At 37.0% G+C, this 21,756-nt stretch overlaps 1 protein-coding gene and 1 pseudogene across 1 annotated transcript in view; one reads left to right on the plus strand and one right to left on the minus strand.

Moving 5' to 3' along the window:
• Positions 1–21,756, plus strand: part of Sp3 (Sp3 transcription factor) — a 60,559-nt gene that overhangs the window by 30,645 nt on the left and 8,158 nt on the right. Inside the window, exon 6 of the mRNA XM_070020733.1 lies at positions 15,723–15,915. Within this exon, the coding sequence (XP_069876834.1) occupies positions 15,723–15,915 (193 nt within the window). The remainder of the gene's footprint in view (positions 1–15,722; positions 15,916–21,756) is intronic.
• Positions 812–1,340, minus strand: LOC138809501 (mitochondrial inner membrane protease subunit 1 pseudogene; annotated as a pseudogene).

The following is a 21,756-nucleotide window of genomic DNA, read 5'->3' on the forward strand; positions in this document are numbered from 1 at the left end:
CAGGAATTTATTATTTTTATTTAAGTTTATTTAGTTAAGTTTCTTCCTATATATTTTTTTGAGGCTACTATAAATAGAATTGTTTTCTTGATTTCTTTCCTAGCTACTGATATTTTGGGGGTGGGTTGTGGGGGATTGAACTCAGGGACCAGGCACTTTGAGCCACAGGTGCATTTTTTTTGTTTTCTGGTGGTTAATTGGAGATGAATCTTACAGATTTCCTGCCTGGGCTAGCTTTTGAACCCTGATCTTCAGATCTCAGCCTCCTGAGTATATAGGATTACAGGTGTGAGTCACTAGCATCCAGCTTTTGGTTTTTGTTTTTGTTAGTCTTTTAGCCTCCAGTTAAATGTAGAAGTTTTTAAAAAAAATTTAATTACTTGTTGTGTGTGTGTCTGTGTGTGTGTGTGTGTGTGTGTGTGTGTGTGTGTGTGTGTGTGTGTGTGTGTGTGTGTGTAAAAGTTTTAGGGCTTAAGTATAGGCGTATATCATATGTAAGTAGGGATAATTTGACTTTTTCCTTCTTTTGGAGACCTTTTGTTTTGCCTCATTTCTGTGGCTACAAGTATTTTTTAAGGGAGGGAAGAGTAGACAACCTTGTCTCTTGTTCTTGACTTTAGAGGAAATAATTGCAGTTTTTCCACACTTAATATGATGTTTTTATGTTTGTCATATATAGCTTTTGTTATGAAGTTCCCTCTTCCAAGTTTCTTCAGAGCTTTTTTTTTTTTTTGAATTGCAGATAGTTTATTGGCAAGTAAATGGTTTCAGCTGCAGTATAAATTGACTTGAATAGGAGACAATAATCAAGTTAAAAGAATCTGTCAGTATTTGGGCTGTCATGTAGAAATCAAAAATCACTCGTGCCAGATCTTAAAGAAAATTTGTCCTCTTATTAGTCCACATGGAATGGGTCCATAGTACCTGGAATCTGTAGAATTCTGTAGATTGTCTCCTTTTAGCCAAACATGACCCATTGGCACCTAGCAAGCATGGGGTCCTGAGTTCAAACCCTAGTAATAACTATGGTTTTTAAAGAAATCTGATAGACTAGTGGTGAGGATTTTGTCTCCTTCCAGACCAATTACTTGATTACAAATATTTGACTTTGGATCACTTGGACTTTTTGCAATCACAATGTCACCTCTTTGGATACCATAAAAATGCCGACTAAGATTTTCTGCAAAGACAGTATCTGAATTATGAATTGTAGGCTTCGTTGATAGTCCAGAACACACTACAACACCACCAGCGTATTCAAAAGCACAATGGGCTATACAGCCATACTGAATAGTATAGCCAGCAGGTCAAAAGGTTTTTCCCAGAACACCTCGAAGCATAGTTCTATGTTGAGTCTGCTACCATTGGCCATAGGTATGCTCTGCAAATGCAGATGATCCATAGTTTTAGGATATCTGAGCTCCTCAGCAGTTCTCTGGGTTTACGTCCTTCAGAGCTTTTAAATGGTTTATATTCTCTTGAATCAGTTTTTGTAGGTCAGATCAGTAAGAAATGTATCTCTTTCTTCTAGATTCTCCAGTTTATTCATGCATAAATTTTCAAAGTATTCTCATTAGCTTCTGAATTATATTGTTATATCTTGTGATGATTCCTTTTTTATCTGCAACATAATTAATTGAGACTTTTTCTTTTGGTCAGTTTGACTATGAGTTTATTGACTAAGGATTATTATTATTTTTATTTTTGGTCAGTTGTGGGGCTTGAATTCTGGGCTTGGGCGCTGTCCCTGTGCTCTTCAGCTCAAGGTGAGTGCTCTACCACTTGAGCCACAGCACCACTTCTGGTTTTCTAGTGGTTTATTGGAGATAAAAGTCTCATGGAGTTTCCTGCCTGGGCTGGCTTTGAACCGTGATCCTCAGATCTTAGCCTTCTGAGTAGCTAGGATTACAGGCGTGAGCCACCAGTGCCCTGCTGACTAAGGATTATTTTACCTTTATAAAGCACCAACTATTTTATCGATTCATTATATTGTTTTAATCTCCATTTTCTTAATTTCTGACTTGTTTTTTCCTCTAGGGGCTGAAGATCCATCCTTTATATGAGAGTTCTCTTTTTTGATACAGCTATAAACATCTTAGCAATGGCTTTGCTATATCCTAGCAGTTGTATTTTTATTATAAAGATCCTATGATACCCCACCTCCCAACCCTAGTGTTTCTTCAATAGCCCACTATCATTCAAACAGTATATTTTTTTAGTTTCCAGGTACTTGAATGTTTTCTCTAGTTTCTTTCTTGATTTCTGATTTATTCCATTGTGATCTGGTAAAATATGGGAAGAAATTTCAATTTTATTTTTACTAAGACTTGGTTTATGTCCTAAAATGCGATTATCCTGGACAAAGTTCCATGGGCTTCTGAAAAGAATGTATATCGTGCAGCTGCTGGATGAAATATTCAGTAGGTGGGGCTGGGAAGGTGGCTCAGTGGTAGAGTGCTTGCCTTGCATGCATGAGGCCCTGGGTTCGATTCCTCAGCACCACATAAGCAGAAAAAGCTGGAAGTGGTGCTGTGGCTCAAGTGGTAGAGCACCAGCCTTGAGCTGAAGAGCTGAGGAACAGTGCCCAGGCCCAGAGTTCAGGCACTATGACTGGCAAAAAAAAAAAAAAAAAAAAAGAAATATTCAGTAGGTGTTTGTTAAGTTCATTTGGGCCATAGTATCAATTTTAAAGGTTTTTGGTTTTTTTTTGGGGGGGGGTGGATTGTTTTATGTGAGAGTAAGGTATTATGGTCTCCCACTGTTACTGTGTTGTGGTCTCTATGCTTGTAAGTCCAATAGTAGCTTTTAATGAAAGTAGGTGTGCCAACATTTCATGTGTATGTGTTAACAGTTGTTTTCCTTCTTTTGATGGATTATTTGATTTATTAATGAGTAGTGTGGTTTTGAAGTTTGTTTTATCAGATATGAGTGTAGCTACTCTTTTTTTTTCAAACTATTGTGATTAAGTGATTAAATAATTTCCAAATTTCATAGTATTGTGGAACAGTGATGCTTAGTTAAAGTCACAAACACATTCTAACTTTCATGGGGCAAATTGTCTCTATAATATTTATGAGTTATATGAGCTTTACAATACAGTTATTTCTTCCACATTGGGTGATGTGTACATTTCTTTTGTTTTGCATAGCATCAGCTGTTCCCTCCCTCTCATTGCTGCAATTGAGTTGCTTAGTTCATTTTGATCAATATCCAGTCCAGTACAGTTGATGGGTCCCGCTGTTTTATGTTTTTCCCTGATTCCCTCTGGTTCTGTGTCTTTGTCCTGGTTTCATATCATATATGTGGTCAGCAGCATGGGGTTATTTAGTAGTGATTCAACCAGATGAGTGGAAGTCCTTTGTTTTTTTGTTTTTGTTTTTTGTTTTCCCCATCATGGGGCCTGAACTCTGGGCCTGGGCACTGTCCCTTAGCTCTTCAGCTGAAGGCTAGTGCTCTACCACTTGAGCTTCAGCTCCACTTGTGGCTTTTTCTGCATATGTGGTGCTGAGGAATCGAACCCAGAGCCCCATGCATGCAAGGCCTTAAAAGTCTTGTTAATTTTGTCATATCACCTTACATTTTGGATTTAACATCCACTTATCAGGGAGATCATGTGCCATTTGTCTCTTTGCTCTTGGCTTACCTCGCTCAACATGATTTCTTCTAGCTCCATTTCCCTGTAAATGCCATTATTTTGTCCTTTCTAATGGCTGCATACTATTCCGTTGTATATAGATATCACAATTTTTGGATTCATTCATCTGTGGTGGGACATCTGGTTTTTTTTTTCCATATCCTGGCTATTATGAACAGTGTGAGTGTAGCTACTCTTGAGGCTTCTCTATAGCCTTCTCTTAAGATGCCTTTATTTGGAAAAATCTTTTGTATCTTACTGCCCTTTCCTTACCTTATGTCTTTTACCCTAAGATGAGCATTATCTTGTCATTGTCAGTGAGATGTATTACTTGTAGGGAACAAATAGTCAGGTCTTGTTTTTTAACCCAACACTGCTGTTCTTGTTTGTTTGGTGCCAGTCGTGTGGTTTGAACTAAGCCTGGGCACTGTCTCTGAGCCTTTTTGCTCAGGGCAAATGTACTACCATTTGAACCAGACTACTACTCCTGACTTTTTTGGTGGTTAATTGGAGATCAGAGTCTCATAGACTTTGCTTCCCCAGGCTGGCTTTGAATTTGAACCTTAATTTTCAGACCTCAGCCTCTCAGGATTACAGGCATAAGCCACTAGCATCTGACCTGTTCTTGTCTTTTGATTGGAGAATTGAGGCCATTTAAAATTTGTTATTAGTCTTGAGTGGCATATTTCTGTTACTTTGTGTGATGTCTGCTTTTTTCCCTAACCCTATTTGCTAATCTAGTCACCTAATGGCATTTATTATTTTCTGGTTCTGTTTCTTCCTCTTCTGTGTGTAGAATTTCGTTATGTTCTGCAGTGCTAGTTAAGGTAGTTATGAATTTCTTTTTAGTTTTGGTTTGTCTTGGAAAGATTTTATTCTCCTTCAAATTATGAAGGATAGTTTTTCTAAATACATATATCTGGCTTGACAGTTGTATAAGGGCTTGGATTATGTCCTTAATTCTCACCTTGCATCTATCTAGTCTGCTAAGAAATGTTACTTCAGTAGGCTTGCTTTTTGTATGTGACTTCTCACTTCTGCTTTGTAGCTTTCAATATTTGTATTATGTATGTATATTTAATACTTTAACTATAATATGTGTAGGGATTTTTAAAAATCTTTCCTGTTTGTGGGTTTTTCTTTTTCTTCTTCTTTTTTTTGGGGGGGGGGGGTTGGTTGTGGGGCTAGAAGTCTGGGCCTCTCTGTCAAGGCTAGCACTCTTAACACTTGAGCCAGTGTCATTTCTGGTTTTCTGGTGATTAATTGGAGATAGTCTCACAGCCCCTGCGATTCAGATCTCAGCTTCACGAGCAGCTAGGATTATAGGTGTTCCGCACTGGCTTTCAGCTCCTGTTTGTGTTTTGTAAGCCTCCTTTACCCTGGTAACCCAATCTCAAGATGGGGATGATTTTTTTTTTTGCCCTTATTTTGTTAAGTATATTTTCTTTCTTTCTTTTTTTGGGTCTGGTCGTGGGACCTGAACTCTGGGCCTGGACACTGTCCCTCAGCTCTTCAGCTCAAGGCTAGCACTCTACCACTTGAGCCACAGTGCCACTTCCGGCTTTTTTCTTTTTGCTTATGTGGTGCTGAGGAATCGAACCCAGGGCCTCAGGCATGCGAGGCAAGCGCTCTACCACTGAGCCACCTTCCCAGGCCCTGTTAAGTATATTTTCCATGCCTTTAGCTTGTATATCTTCTCCTAATATCCATGATTTATGTACTTTTGTTTTTGTTTTTTGGTCAGATGTGGGCCGTGACCTCTGGGCTTAGTCGCTGTCCCTGTACTCGTCAGCTCAAGGCGAATGCTCTACCGTTTGAACCACAGCACCATTTCTGGTTTTGTAGTGCTTTTATTGGAGATAAGAATCTGATGGACTTTTCCTGCCTGGGCTGGCTTTGAACCGTGATCCTCAGATCTCAGCCTCCTAAGTAGCTAGGATTACAGGCATGAGCCACCACCGCCTGGCTGGGTTTGGTGTTTTGATGTTGCAAAAGGAGAGGAGAGGATTATTATTAGCATTTTTTTTCTTTGATTGAATTCCTCTTGATCCATGATATCATATTATTATTGTTTTTTTTTGGTCGGTCGTGGGGCTTGAACTCTTGGCCTTGGTGCTGTCCCTGAGCTCTTCAGCGCTACTTCTAGCTTTATCTGTTTATGTGTTGCTGAGGAATTGAACCCAGGGCCTCATGCATGCAAGGCAAGCACTCTACCGCTAAGCCACCTTCCCAGCCCTCATATTATTTCTTTTTTAAATACAAATGTTTATTTTGGAATGCTTTTATATTTACAGAAAAGTTACAAAAGGAATCCTCTATATTCCTTATTCAACTTCCCTAATGCTATCATTGTCTTACAATCATACTACATTTGTGTGATGCTATATTATCCACTTGTTCCATTCTTTTGGTAAGGCTGAGTTTTTACTTTGGTAATTGAGCCTTTCAGTTCTGAGGTTTCTGCTTGGATTCTTTCCTGTCCGCTCCCCCAAGGATTTCTAGATTTTTTTTTTTTTTTTTTTTTTTTTGGTCGGTTATGGGGATTGAACTCTGAGCCTGGGCTTTGTCCCTCAGCTCTTCAGCTCAAGGTGAGTGCTCTACCACTTGAGCTACAGCACCACTTCAGGTTTTCTATTGGTTTATTGGAGATAGAGTCTCACCGTCTTTCCTGCCTGGGCTGGCTTTGAACTGCCATCCTCAGATCTCAGCCTCCTGAGTAGCTAGGATTACAGGCGTGAGCCACCGGCACCCGGCGATTTCTAGATTTTTATTCAGTTCTTCTTACATATCCTGCTTTGTCTTCCTATAGCATTCAGGTGTTTATTTGTATTTTCTCTGAATTCATTCACATGCTTATAAACATCCTCTAATTTTATTGATCATTCTTACATCATTGTTCTTTTGAGTTCATGGTTCGAAGTTTCATGTGCTTCACTATTGTTCAAATTCTTTGTTTAAGTGAAATCACCGAATTTTTGGAGGAAATATGTTACCTGTTTTCATACATCTTATGTTTATACATTGAGATTTATGTGTATGAAGCCCATATTATTGGTTGGGAGTTTTAATCACCTGTAGTCTTTCAGTTGAAATAGTTCCAATGTTCTAGCAGGAAAGTTTAGTGATTGGGCTAAGGTTATTTCTAGCTACTGGACTAAGGAGTATGGCTCAGTAGATAAGCATTTGCCCAGGGGGCAGGACAGTAGGCCTGATCCTTGTATCACAGTTGAAATTGAGGTAAACTTGACATTCTTTTTTAGAAAGTAGATTGTCTGCTTCTGTGCTGCTTGCCATTAAGGTGTTGGCTGCAGAGAGTTTTACAGTTTGTGAGTTTGCCTGGTAGGTTCCCACTTGCTCATATGTTTTCTCCCTGCACCCCCTTTCTGCCCTCAGGAGAAACAAGTGTCCAAGGCTCAAGGTAACCCCTAAATACATCAGCATGGTGGGGGGAACTGAGCACTGAATTCTGTACAGGCTGGGGGATGTCTGAAGGATTGTGTTCATTCTGCCTACTTGTCTCAATGTTTACAAACCCCATGTAGCATTTCACTTGTTTTTCCAGGAAAAGGTAATAGAAGTGTCATGATTCAGGTCTGGACTCAGTCCTGGCTTTCAGCAAATACATGCTACGATGTTGTTTCCAGGCACGGGTCCCAGTATGTTTAGGGCCTGTTCTTCACCTCTTTGTGTGGGGAGGAGACTGTGGGTATCACTTCAGGCAATGGGGAGACTGGTTCTAGAGACCAGATTTTAAGCCAGCCACAGGCTTGATACTTTGTTTCCATTCTAGACTCAGATATTTATTCACTGTTGACCATGGAGCATCCTTGTTGTACCCTATGCTGCTGGTGAAATTCCTGTAGCTTGAAATTGTCTGTGGGATCAGGTCAGCCTTTCCCTTTCCTTTCACACTGAATCTAGCAGGTGTCCTAAGACTCCCTGAGCCATGAGGGTTCCTTGTTTTCATGCCCATATTAGTATCTCCATTCTAAACTAATAGGCACACTCAAGATGATACCTTGGCATTACCTTCTGAGACTAGGAAAGTGGCAGAATATCCTTATGCACTGAGGTTACTTAAGCCTTCCACATTGAAGCACTGGATTTAAGGCTTTTGAGAGGCATGAGATTATCTTGCATTTTTAGCCAGCAGTCTGTCACCATAGCTGTCTGTTTTGCCTTGTGATGATGTCTTCAGCATTCCTGGGGATGGGTTTGGAACTGTTTGCTGACCTTGGTTTTTTGGTGGGTTTCTGTTGTACTACTGTATTTATTGTGATTCCTGATGCTCTTTCTCTTCTCAGAGCGTAGTCTCTCCTGCGTTACCTGACTTTATTCATGGAGTCAAAAAAGTGAATGCTTTTGATCTACCATCTTGCCCTGCCTCTTCCCAAAAGTCAGATTTAAATAAGCGTATTCATTTTTTAATACTACTAGTATGCATAATACGGACTGCTACTCAATATAAAGGTTAGTTTACAATGTTTCTGATAGTCTTTATATGTGAAATCTACTTTTGTGGGCTAACTTAGGAAATTTGTGCGAGTTTATTATGCTTGCTTTGTTGGTCAATTTTTGCTCCCTGTAAACACTTTGTTTTGGAGATTTTTGGGTTAGAGGTTTCAGTCCTGTGACCACAGTCCTGTTGTTTGCACATCAAGTACATAGTAGAATGTAACATCATGGGCTGGAACGTGAAAAGAGAGAGAAAGAAGTGTCTGCGTCCCACAGTGTTTTTTCAGAGGAGTGCCTCAGTGACCTAAAAATGTCCAACTTAGATCCCACTAAAAAGGGTTTGCCTACTTCCCAATAGTGTCACCCAAGGGAGAAACTTTAATCACTTGGCCTTTTGGGGGGCATTTAAGGCCCAAACTATGTACCACAGCAAAACTCTTGGAACAAGTTGATTATTCACAAGAGTGAGATTGCCTCCTTACATTCAATTTTAATGAAGTATGGTTTCAAAAAATAAGTTGGAGCCAGGCAACAGTGGCTCACGCCTATAATCCTAGTTACTCAGGAGGCTGACATATGATGATCGCAGTTCAAAGCCAGCCTGGGCAGGAAAGTCCCTGAGACTCTTTCCTCCAATAAACCACTCAGAAAACCAGACATGGCGCTGTGGCTCAAGTGGTAGAGTTCTAGCCTTGAGCTGAAGAGCCGAGGGACAGCACCCAGGTCCAGAGTTCAAGCCCCATGACTGACCAAAGGAAAAAATAAATAAACTGGTCACCAGTGGTACATGGCTGTATTTGTAGCTACTTAGTGAGGATCACCATTTGAAGCCAGCCTGGCCAAAGAAAGTGAGATTCTTACCTCCAGTTAACCACCACAAAGTTTATTTTCAGCTCCTATTTTGAGCTGTGGCTTAAGTGGTAGAGTACTAGCCTTCAGCAAAAAACTCAGGGATAGCATCCAGACCCTAAGTTCAAGCCCCAGGACTGGCGCAAATAAATAAATAAATATTAAAAATAAATGTGAAAATATTCCTGAACTTGGATCTCATTACACAGCTCAGTTAACATGGAGAAGTTCTCAATCCTGTGATAATTGTCAGTTGTGTTTTTAAGTCATTGTGTGATCTGCTGACTGTTTCCCTACTCTTTTTTTTTTCTATTTTAAAAGTTACTTTTATCATAAAGGTGATGTTCAGAGAAGTTAGTTATGTAAGTCAGTTAACGAGTACATTTCTTTTTGGACAGTGTTCCCCCTTCCCTTGCTCCCAGTTTTTCCCTCTCCACCTACAGGTTATATAGTTTATTTTCAACATGGTGTCTACTGAGTACCACTGAATAAACAAGACAGAAAGGAAAACAAAAACAACGATGAAAAATTCTTGTTTTCATCTCTTGGAGTTCATTTCAATCAATATTGTTTTATGTGCTCAGAAGCACATAGGCATTCACCTTTATGCTTGTTCTTTTTTTGGGGGGGGGGGTCCGGTGGTGGGACCTGAACTCTGGGCCTGGGCGCTGTCCCTTAGCTCTTCAGCTCAAGGCCAGCGCTCTACCACTTGAACCACAGTGCCACTTCCGGCTTTTTTCTTTTTTCTTATGTGGTGCTGAGGAATCGAACCCAGAGCCTCAGGCATGCAAGGCAAGCGCTCTACCACTGAGCCATATTCCCAGCCCCATGTGCTTGTTCTTAATGTTGTAAATCTTCCTCTCCAAAAGCAAATGATGCCCCAAAAGTAATGTAAAAGTGAATGTACTTGAGTGATCAAGTGAAAATTTGTGATTTGTTGAAATGCATGTCTTTTGCAAAAGTTGGTATTACATGAAAACTGTGCAGCCCTGAACTCTGTGAATCCTGGTTTTCCCTAGGTGCTTCCTTCAAGAATCATTACCTGTGGATATCAAAAGTCTACTGTTATTTGTCTTTTCAGTCTCTTGAATCTCTCTAGGTAGTTTTCTCCTGATTTCATAGAAATAGCTCTTACCTGGTTAAGATTGCCATTAATTACCACATTGTTACATCCAAGGGTCATTTCTTATTCCTCGTTTTATTTACCAAGTATTTGACATGTTTATATTCTAGAAGTGATACTCCTTCATTTGCTTTTGTACACCACTTTTCTCTGTCACTAGCTATTATTAATTTTCTTGTTAACTTTGAAATGCCCCAGAGTTTCCTTGTGTTTCATGTGCATTTCAGTACCAACTATATATGTTGATGATAGTCAAATTTATTAGTACTCCAGTCTTCAGCTTTGACTATAGACCCACGAACTACATCAGCATCTTTGTATATTTAACAGGCATTCCAAAAAAAGTGCTGTTTGGCACCCCTGCCCCAAATCTTTCTTGTTGGTAAAGACATAAAACCTTCAAAGTGTCATTATACATTTGCTTCTGCCTTCAAAATATTTTCTGACTGGTTCTACAACTTTTCATTAGTACCCTAGTTTAAGCCACTATTATTTTTTAGTAGCCTTCTAATTTACTATGTTGTTCTTTCTTTTGCTTCCTCCCAACAGACTGTACAGCATCCATGGTGATCCTGGATTTATTTTAATAAAATGCAACACAGATTATATTATTCCTCAGTGCATCCTCTCCTGGTTTCCTACAGAATAAAATAAAGTTTTTAGCTAGGTTCTGGTAGCTCATGCCTATAATCCTAGCTACTCCAGAGGTTGAGATCTGAGAATCATGGTTTCAAACCAGGCCAGGCAGGAAAAAAGTCCATGAGATGCTCATTTCTAATTAACCACCAAAAAACCAGAAGTATAGCTGCAGCTCAAGTTGTAGTGTGCTAACCTTAAGCCAAAAAGCCCTGGGACTGGCACAAAATCATTATCATCATCTTCATCATCCTTGGAATAGACTTAAGTAACAGTATATAATGTCTGATAATATCATGTATGATCCTTTCCCTGCCCTGGCCCCCATTAAAAATTTTGTTTTAAAATTGTACAGAGGAATTACTGTTATATAAGTTAGGTAATTTATTTCTATTTGGACAGTGTCACCCCTTCCTTCACTTTCTCCCAGTTCCCCCCTCCTGTTCCCACCCACAAGTAATTTTAGTTTAGTTTACTGATTTGTTCACTCTTTCTCCCTCCATTTCTGAGCCCCTTTTCCCCCCAAAAGGCAGAAAACATAAACAAGACCAAAAAAAAATTGAAGAAACAGAACAAAAACCTTGTTTCCATTTCCTGGAATTTATTTCGATAAATATTATTTTAAATGTTGAGAGGCATTGTGCCCCTAAGAATCTCCTCCTTTAGTCTCACTGTGTAAATGCCTAGAGTCCTGATACCATGTGTTTTAGATCTGGCCTTCACGTATGAGAGAAAACATGCACCGTTTGTCTCTTTCAGCTTCATTTACCTCACTTAACATGATTTGTTCTAGGTCCAGCTATTTCACAACAGATGGCATAATATTTCTAGTGACTGTAAAATTCCATTGTGTGTAAGTACCACTCATTATTGTAGGGCACCTGGGCTGTTTTCATAACTTGGCTATTGTGGGTAGGGCAGCAGTGAACATGGATGTTCAATTGTCTTTATGGTATCCTTGCTTGTGATGGTCTGGGTAGATGCCCAAAAGTGCTATGACTGGGTTCTGGGGAAGATGTTTAGGGTGGTTGAACTAGTTTCCATTTCCACCAACAACAGTACAGTAGGGTTCCTTTTCCCCCCAGATCCCCAACAGCATTGGTTGTTCTAATTCTTGATGTTGGCCAATATAACTGGGGTGAGATGGCATCTCAAAGTTGTTTTGATTTACATTTCCATTATGGCCACAGATGTTGATTATTTCCTCATGTGTTTCTTGCCATTCTCGCCTCTTCTGAGTCATAAGTCTTTCATAGCTCCTTTGCCCATTTAGTAATTGGTTTATTAGTTTTGAGAGAAATTTCTTTAGCTCCTTGTATGTTTTGAATATTAGGCCTTTGTTGGGTGTATTACTGGTAAAGATCTTCTCCCAGTCTGTTTGCTGTCTAGCTTATGTAATTACGTTTTTTGTTTTGTAGAAACTTTATTTTGATGTAATCCCATTTGTCAAGTTTTTCTCCTATCTACTATGTTCCTAGGACTCTTCAAAAAGTTTCTGCCTAAGTCTGCAAGTTCTGATGTTTTTTCTACCCTTTGGCAGTAATTTCAAAGTTTCAGGTCTGAAGTAGAGGATTTTGATCACTTTGAGTTGATACTTGTGCACGGTGACAAACAGGGAACAACTTTCTAGTTTTCTGCATATGAATACCAAGTTTTCCCAGCACCAGTTATTGAAGAGTCTATCTTTTTCCGCCATCATATATTTTGCTTCTTTATCAAATATCAGATAACAAAATATATGATTTTATTTCTGGGACTAAAAAACAACCAGAAATTCCATTGATCTTTAGGTCTATTTTTACCATGCTGTTTTTGTTACTGTAGCTCTTGTAGTAGTGCTTGAGGTCTGGGATTATGATAACCACCAGCATTGCTTTTTTTGGCTAGAATTGCTTTAGCTATTTGAGGTCTTTTGTCATTCCATATGAAGTTTTGGATTGTTTTCTCTCTAAAGAATGTCATTGGAGCTGGACACTGGTGGCTCACACCTGTAATCCTAGTTACTCAGGAGGCTGAGATCTGAGAATTGAGGTTCAGAGCCAGCCTGGGCAGGAAAGTCCTTGAAACTCTTATCTCTGTTAACAACCAGAAAACAGGAAGTGGCGCTGTGGCTCAAGTTACCGGCAGAGTGCTTGCCTTGAGCTGAAGAGCCCAGGCCCAGAGTTCAAGCCCCACGACCAACCAAAAAAAAGAAAATGTCATTGGGATTTTGATGGGGATTGCATTAAATTTGTAGGTCACTTTTGGCAGTATGGCCATTTTCACAATATTTTACCTATCCATGAACGTGGAACGTCTTAACATTTCTTGATGTCATACTCAATTTCTTCAAATTTTTGTAGTTTTTACTATAAAGGTCTTTTGCTTCCTTGGTTTGGTTTTTGTTGTTGAGGCTATTGAAAATGGAATTGTTTTCCTGATTTCCCTCTCTCTACTTGTACAGTGTTGGTATACAAAAGGCTATTGATTTTTGTGGGTTAAATTTGTATCCTACTGCTTTGCCAAAATTATTGATCAGCTCCAGGGTTTTGGGGATGGAGTTTTTTGGGTCCTTTAGACATAAGATTATGTTGTCTGCAAATGTGAATCCCTTTTATGTATTTTTTTTTGCCTTATTGCTCTGCCTAGGACTTCCAAAATTATATTGAAAATTTTCACGGTTTAGTATGATGTTCCTAGCCCGCACTCCACCCCCTTTTTGTGTGTGTCTTTGATCTTAATACTCTTCTTTTTTTACAGTCATTCTACTCTTGTTACCCAGGCCTCCTTACTTTTTCCCTGAACATGACGAGCATGCATCCAGCTTGTTTTTCCTTTCTGTTTTGACCATATTTTCTCCTTTAGGTTAAATGTTACCACATTGGCAAAAACTATCTCTGCATACTCTAGAAAAAATAGTAACAAGTTCTTTTATTCCCCAAACACTTCAAATGCTGTGTAATTACTTGTTTGTCTCCTACCAATTAAAAAGTAAGCCAAATAAAGGCATGACCTTTACTCTTTAACTGCTTTCTTTGTAGAGTTTAGGATAATGACTGACACATGACACCTAGTTACATGTTTGTTTAGAATATAAAATTATATTCTAAACTTTGAATTACAGACTTTCTGACTAGATTTATGTTTTTGGTGTCTTGTTCCTGTATAAAAAGGAACTACAGATGAAGTAATAATAAAATAAATTGGCCATAACAAGTTGTGAGTTATCTGTAGAGTATCTGAAGATTATTTAGAATAACTTCTCCTTACACTGAAGCATAATATTCAGGAAATGAATGCAGCACTTGTATAGCAGAAAAACAAAACTACTATCCAAATCAAGAAGTATTCCCAGGAACCCAGAACTCTTTCTGTACCTTAGCATTACCCTTCTCAGAGTTAGGCCTTCAGTACTCTTCTGTCAACATAGAGTGGTCCTCTAGTTCCTCCATTTAAACACTTTAATTTAATAGAATGGAATGGAAGGTAGAGCAATGCCTCATTTATCCCCTCCTACATGCATAGCCTCCCCTATTATCATATCAATTTGTTACACTTGATGAACCTATACTGACACATCATTATCTTCCAAAGCTCATACTCTTAAGGTTCCCTCTTGATGATCCCCTCCCTCCCTCTCCTTCCTTCCCTTCTTCCTTCTGCCTTCCCTCCCTCCCTCCCTCCCTCTTGGCAGAACAAGGGGAGTTGAACTTAGGGATTCTACTGCTTATTTCATGCCTCTCTAGTCCGTTTCTTAGTAATTTCTATCTAATTGAATAATGTCACCATCCTTCTGCCTAGGCAAGAATCCCATGTCGTCCCCCCCCCCCCCTCATGTAGTTATTCTGATAAAAACCAAAGGTAATTTTAAAGTGTTTGAGAAAATTTGGGCTTATTTTTTATGCTTTTTGAAGAGTCTCACTATTTATTTGGGCAGCCAACCTGCACTGCTGTCTCCTAGTTATGCTTCCCATGGGGTTGGAATGATAGGTACTTAACACCATGTTAAGCTTTTTATTTGTTGAGATGGGGGAAGGGGGCATCTCATGAATATCTTTTGCCTAGGCTGGCATGGAACTGTTATCCTTCCAATCTCTACCTCTAATAGCTAGGATCACAAGTGTTAGCCACTTGGCAATTTATATCTTCTAGTTTTATTTATTGTAAATTGTGGCATTATTAAGTGTATTTTATTTTTCATAGTGCTGGGGATTGAATCCAGGGTCTCACATACCTTCTACCACCTAACTATACCTCAGGAATGTATATTAGGTTCCATAAAGAAAAAAATTCAGGAATTGGTGTTTTACCATAAAGGGTTATATTCAGTGTTCTAAATTGTTTTGTTGTTGTTGGTTTTTTTTTTTTAAAGGTTTCTAGAGTGAGAAAACCCTCAGTTGATTGGTTCTTAGTTTCATTTAGGAAATGATGTAGTATTGATTTGTAAATAAAAATGTTTGTGGAGAAATTGGTATAACTTGCTATATTCATACTTGCCATATCTATATTCATTTTTTAATTTCTGAGTCTGGTTTACAATAAAACTCAAATTATCAAGTGTCTTACATGTCTGTGTATCCTTCTTTAGTAATGTAGCCATTATAAATATTTTAATAAAAATTGATATTAAAGCTTCCATTTGTAACAGTTTTAAGTTACTTCCCTTTTCCTTTAGTTTCCTTTAGTACAACAGATAGAATAGATGTAATTGTGAGAGACTAAAGGCCTTAGAGTTTCCTCCAGTCTGAATTGGTTATTGTACTTGAGTAATTGAACATCTATTATTGAAGTTTCACTTACTTAGTCCTTTAAAATGTAAGCTCTCTTGCTTAGCCAAAAGAGGGTTTAATTCCTTCTTTTACTTAATCTTTTATTTAGAATAAAACCTAAATATTGTTTTCGGAAGGAACGAAACCATAATGATATGCCCTACAATAGGTGATACTATGACTTTTTTACATAATAAGTACTTGAGATTCAGATTTATGTTATCTCTCAGAACCATTGGGCTGCTTCTCATCTGTTTTGTTCTGTTTTTTTCTTTAGACATAAGGATCAAGGAAGAAGAACCTGATCCTGAAGAGTGGCAGCTCAGTGGTGATTCTACATTGAATACCAATGATCTTACACACTTAAGAGTACAAGTGGTAGATGAAGAAGGGGACCAACAACATCAAGAAGGAAAAAGACTTCGGAGGGTAGCTTGTACCTGTCCCAACTGTAAAGAAGGTGGTGGGAGGTATGTACACATAAACCATACTTTTAATTTTTTTTGAAGAGGTAATATTCTAATGTTTTAAAGTACTGCATGGCACGTTACTAATTATGAGAAATTATTACATGATCCCTTTGTATGTGTGTATGAGTGTGGCAGAAGTTAGAAGACAAAATATTTGCAATTCTATTTTCTGATCTAAATGCCTTTTAAAACTAAAATTGGGTGTTTTATTAAAAAAAATCATAAAACATGGAATTATACAGGCCCACTTCAAAAATCAGCCTGTTTTGCAAATTAGCAATGGGTTTTGTCTAAATAGAGATAAAAACTTTGACTTGAGAATAGCAGTTACTTAAAAGTATAGTTCATGGGAGAAATGGGAGGAAATCTTTAAGGATAGAGCAAAAAAATTTGGCATTATAGTATTGCAACTTGTTTTTGAAAGTAAGTACAGAGAAATAATGTGACAGGAATAAATTAAAAATGGTCAGTAAGTATCTTAAATGTGGACAAATTAAGCTTACAGGATTCTCCTGAGATTATATATATATTTTTAAACCTCAAAATCTATCCTAGTGTTGATGAGAAACAACTCAAATAATTTTGCATAGTAATGTTGGCAATGAGAAGTGACAAAATTATTAGGCAACTGTTGATAAAACTTGAATGGCAGCAGTGTTAATATCAGGCAAGGTAGGTCTATAGTGAAAAGCATCAAATGAACAAATAGGAAAATATTGTTGAAAATACGAAATTTCCATCAAGACAGTTTAATAGTTCTATAACTCACCTTTCTGAAACACCTTTGAATAAAATGAGAACTCTAAAGCCAGATTAACCAAATCTCTGGTCACAGTGGAAGGCATTCTCATACACTAAATATGATAAACAATATAAGCATTATATGCAAAATATACAGTTGATAAGCATGATTATCTTACTGCTTTTAAGTTTGTCTTATTCACTGATTTTCACATTGGCTAGACAATTTGCAGTAATAGCTAATAACTGTTAAACATTAAGAATTTCCTGTTTGCAGAGTAACACCTAGACACATAGATTGAATCACTTAGAAGAGCACACACTACTGAGATTTGGATTCAATTATGGAAGAGTTTTAACCAGAAATACTGTACTAATTGCCAGTAAACCTGCTTTTGCCATCTATCTGATCCTTAAGATTATTTGTAATTATTATCATCAGCTGTTTAAATTTGGAACTTGACCAGGCAGCAACTCTTCTGAAACTTACTCTCATTTTAGAGGAGTTGTTAAGATAAATTAGTTATGTAGGTCAAATCTAATTGAAAGCCAGAGACTGGCCTTTGTTTTACTTCTTGTTTAAAATAAAAACATTAATATTTGTTTGAAATCTAATACCTCTAGAAATACAGTGATTATAGAAGAATGACTTTTAAACACACCAAATTCCTACCCCACCTCATGGTCACTACTATAACATTTTTATATATATTTTTCCAGGCATTTACATGTATTTTAAAGTAGAAGAGTCATCTTATTGTCACTGTGAACATTTCTTTCCTTGGTTTGAAAATTTATGTGATCATATTTCCAAGTCTAGTCTGTCATTTCTTTTGGCAGTGTAATTTTTATTGTGAATGGAGACGTAATTATCTCTTTGGTGGAGACTAACTAGAATTATTGTATATCCTTGCACATTTGTCTGCTTATCTCATCAGTATCATTTGGCAGACATGGAGTTGCTAAGGATTTGTCTGCAGAAAGGTTATATTGCTTTCTGTTCTCACCAACAGTGTATCAGAGTATCTGCTTTCCCATATGCTGATCATCTATGGATTTTCATCATTTTTTCTTTTAACATTTTAAGTTTGATAGACAAAAAAGGTGTGAGGAGGTCATAACTCAATGTTTTGTTTAGTGTATGCTTATTTTTACACTGTCCCTGTGTGTTTAAGAGTGGCATGTTACCACTTTATTTGAGCCACAGCTCCTCTTCTGGTTTTGGGGGTTAATTGGAGATAAGAGTCTTACAGACTTTGCTGCCTGGGCTAGCTTTGAACTGCAATCCTCAGATCTCAGCCCCCTGAGTAGCTTACAGGGGTCAGCCACCAGCACCCTACTGTTTAGTGTATTTTAAAATTACTTGGTAAGGTTCAACGTAATTTTGGTATACTGTTTTATCATTTAAATTTTTATTTATTTGTCTTTTGTGAATATGTTAATTTCTTTGTTAATGTCTTACGTGCAGATTTTTTCCCAGTTTTATATTGTCTTCAAGTTTATGTCAGTGATATGAAAAAACGTGTTTTTATATCAGTAAAGGAATTCTATCACTTCAGAGTTTACAAACATTTTTAACATAACATTTTCAAGTTGGTCAATTTTCCTTTTATTGTATGCCTTATTACCATACTATTAAAAGTAATTTCTCTTGGGAACATACCTCGGTGATAGATTTGAAAGGAAAACCTAAAAACAAACATTAGATTCCCTGGGTATGTTGGCACAGATGTGTTAATTTTAACACTTGAGAGGTAGAGGCAGTAGCATCTTGAGTTCAAGACCCATCTAAGTCACAGAAGGATCTATGTTTAAAAAAAATTATCTCTATCCTAAGAATTAGAAAAAATACTGTTTTTTCTTTAGAACTTTCTTTTAAAAATAGCTTATTCTAATAAAGTTAGAATAAAAATATTCTATGTAATAAAGGAAATAAGTTTTTTGGGGGATGATAATGGGATTTGAAGTCTGAGTCTGCTTGGTACACAAGTATTCTTCTACTTGTGCCATGTCTCCAACCCTTTTAGCTTTCATTAATTTTTTTTAATACCTTATCTTTTTTGCCTGGGCCAGCCTGAACTATAAGCCTCCTTTTTATGCTTTCTAGGTGTCTGGGATGACAGACAAATGCTATTGTTGGTTGACAAAAGGTCTCTCAGATTTTTTTCCCCCAGACTGGCTTAAAACCATGATCCTCCTAATCTCAGCTTTCCAGGTAGCTAGCATTACAGGTGTCAGTCACCTTGCCTGGGTAAAAGTAAGGATCTTAATAAAATATAATATTGTTTCTTAGAGCTCATTTGAGCAGTTAGTTGGTTTATACAGTAGGGAAGGGACACTGATATAAATCACAGTTTTTGCAACTAATTTAGAAGCATTGACATATATAGGAAATCAAAAACATTCCAGTATTAGGCAAAGATGGAGAGAGATGACATTTAGATTTTTAAAAAATAAAATCTTGGCCTGCTTACTTTTGGCCTTTTTACTTTAACCATGTTCTTAACACACGTAGGAATGATACCATTTTCAGGGAACTAATTTTATTCATGTCTATAATACTATTTCTGCCTTTTAGAGAAGATGTTAAAGAAAATATTAACTGTGTTCATTTAAGTCAGTATTTACTGAGGAGAAACAACCTTCAAACTATACTGTAGCAGTAGAAATGATAGAAAGTAAAATAAATCTAAAGGCATTAGCTTTTGTAGGGCTTATGTGGATTAATCCATATTTTGTAAACTACTATGTAAAATCTGTTTTGTCAGAATTTTATTTTATATCTTGCTCCTTCCATTTTAAGCAAGAGTCTGGATTTGATTATCTTTTCTTCTCTACCCAGAGTTTGGTTTTATTTATTCTTTGTCACTTATTTTGTCATTTCTAAATTATTGGGACCCGGTTAGGAACTCAGAAATAGAAAGTTAAAATGATTAGTTTTTTTTTTTTAGTTTATATAATAGGCATTAGTGGTGTGATTATTTGTTAAATCAAGAAGAAAACATGATTAAATCTTTTGCCTGAAGTTTTTTGAGAAATTGATTTCAGTTCTTAGCATGTCTAGATCTTGTCTTGAATTGGATTTCCTTTTTAAGTAGGTTTTCTTTATATAGTATTTGTGTACAACCCTATTTTTTTCTTTGATGTACACATATCCCATTTTCAGTGAATATTTCTCACTGCTATTACCTTCCTTTTTGTTTACATGATTAAATTGAAAATACCTTTCTCTAGAAGTTTCTTGGTCCTTTGAGGACACAGGTTTGTGATCTGTTGCTGTTAATTTGTTATAGTCTTATACTTGAGCTAATTTTTGCTAGGGTTTGTTGTGCAAGAGCACTTTTGAGGTTAAGAAAGCATATTGATTCACCTGTTGGTGGTAACCTTAGAGGTGAGGCAAGAAGTTATTGAGCCTATGAGTGAACTGAATTGGGTTTCTTGTGAAATTGCTATGGTGAACGCAATATGTAAAATTGATTTGTACACTTGTAGCCACAAATATTGCTCTTTTCTTGAGACTACTCAAGACTAAAGCAAAGTTTTAGAAGCTAAATTAAATGAAAACAAGACTTTGGCATTACATGTGAGCCAGAAATACCTGTTTTACTCAACTTAGCTCTTTGAAGAGACTTATGGAAATTGGGGGTGGACTGGAGCAGCAATTAGTGAATTGTGTTAGATTATGACATCCTTGCCCTTGAGACAACAGCATGACTCCTCCTTGTCTTTACTTATGCTATTCCTCTGCCTGGAATGCCTTCCCTCCTTTCTATCTAAATTCTACCCACCTCCTCCACGAAGCCTTCTCTAACTACTGGAGTCCACATTGATGTCTCCCTGTTCAGAACACCTATGGCATCTAACAGCCAGCACTGCACCGTTTAGCACTGTTTGTCCTATGGCAATTTCACATGCTACTGAGTGTGAGTACATTGAAATATAATGTGGGGGAATATGCATTTTTTTGAGTAAAATTTGGAAAACAGGTGTATTATATACAGAAAGATTTAGAAGCTGTGGAAGGTTTATAGGCTCCATCTTGACTGAGAGATTGGGGGTGGAAGGCATTTGGGGCGGGGGTTAGATGTAAGAAACATTGTAAATTTATGCAATGTGATTTTGTAATTGTGTTCAAAATGCCATGTTTTTAGAAAACTTTAAATAAGTAACCTAATTTTTATTTTTTAAAGAAGCAGTGCTTTTTTGGGGAAAAAAATATAGAAGCTGACTGAAAAATAGTGTGTGTTTTTTTTTTTTTAAGTATATAGTTTTCAAATATCACCTTGGGAATAAAAAACATTTTCTTCTTGCTTAGGCTAAGATGCCTCTGTTCACCCATCTAAGCATGTCTCAAATTCTCTGTATCAAATACTTAAATGCAATGTCAAATTTTGCCATGTGGAAAAAATGGTATTTGTTATATCTGTTTGTGCAAAATTCTGGATATATTTGTAAGATTTGCAGGTGTATTTTAACTGTAAAGATAATGTCAAAATCATTATGATTTATATTTGTTTGTGGAATGCTAAAGATTAAGACCATCTAATTAGATTGAAAAAATAAATCTCCCAAGTCAGTATATATTCAGTATATAATTATTTAAATATTTGAGTGAATATGCTTCCATCATGTTAAAGTCTGTTTAAGCTGCTGGGCCTACCTTTTAATTGTACCTGCAGACAGCTATGTATATATATGTATACGTATATAAATATATGCATATATATCTCCTCTTTGTGTTATAAATTTTACAATTAGCTGACATGACTTTGAATAAAGACTTGTCCTACTATTAACTTAAGTTGGATTGGTTCTTTACATAGTATTTGTGAATGGTTCTGATGGAAAAGTAAATAACTTCATTACACATTTTTTGTTTCAAATGCCCTTTTAATTATATAATTCTTAAGCATATAAAGCTGGACAGTAATCACTAATTCTGGGGTAAAATTAATTTTGGGGTAAAACTTACATGCTTGAAATAAATTTTCTTATAAATAGACTTAAAATGACCTTTATTTCTGATGGACGTCATGGTGATATCTTGTGTTTGAATATATAAGCAATGTCCATTTGAATACTTTTATGTAAGTGTATATT

This window comes from Dipodomys merriami, unplaced genomic scaffold, assembly GCF_024711535.1.
Source record: "Dipodomys merriami isolate MVZ:Mamm:240054 unplaced genomic scaffold, mDipMer1.0.p SCAF_1, whole genome shotgun sequence".
Taxonomy (NCBI): Eukaryota; Metazoa; Chordata; class Mammalia; order Rodentia; family Heteromyidae; genus Dipodomys; species Dipodomys merriami.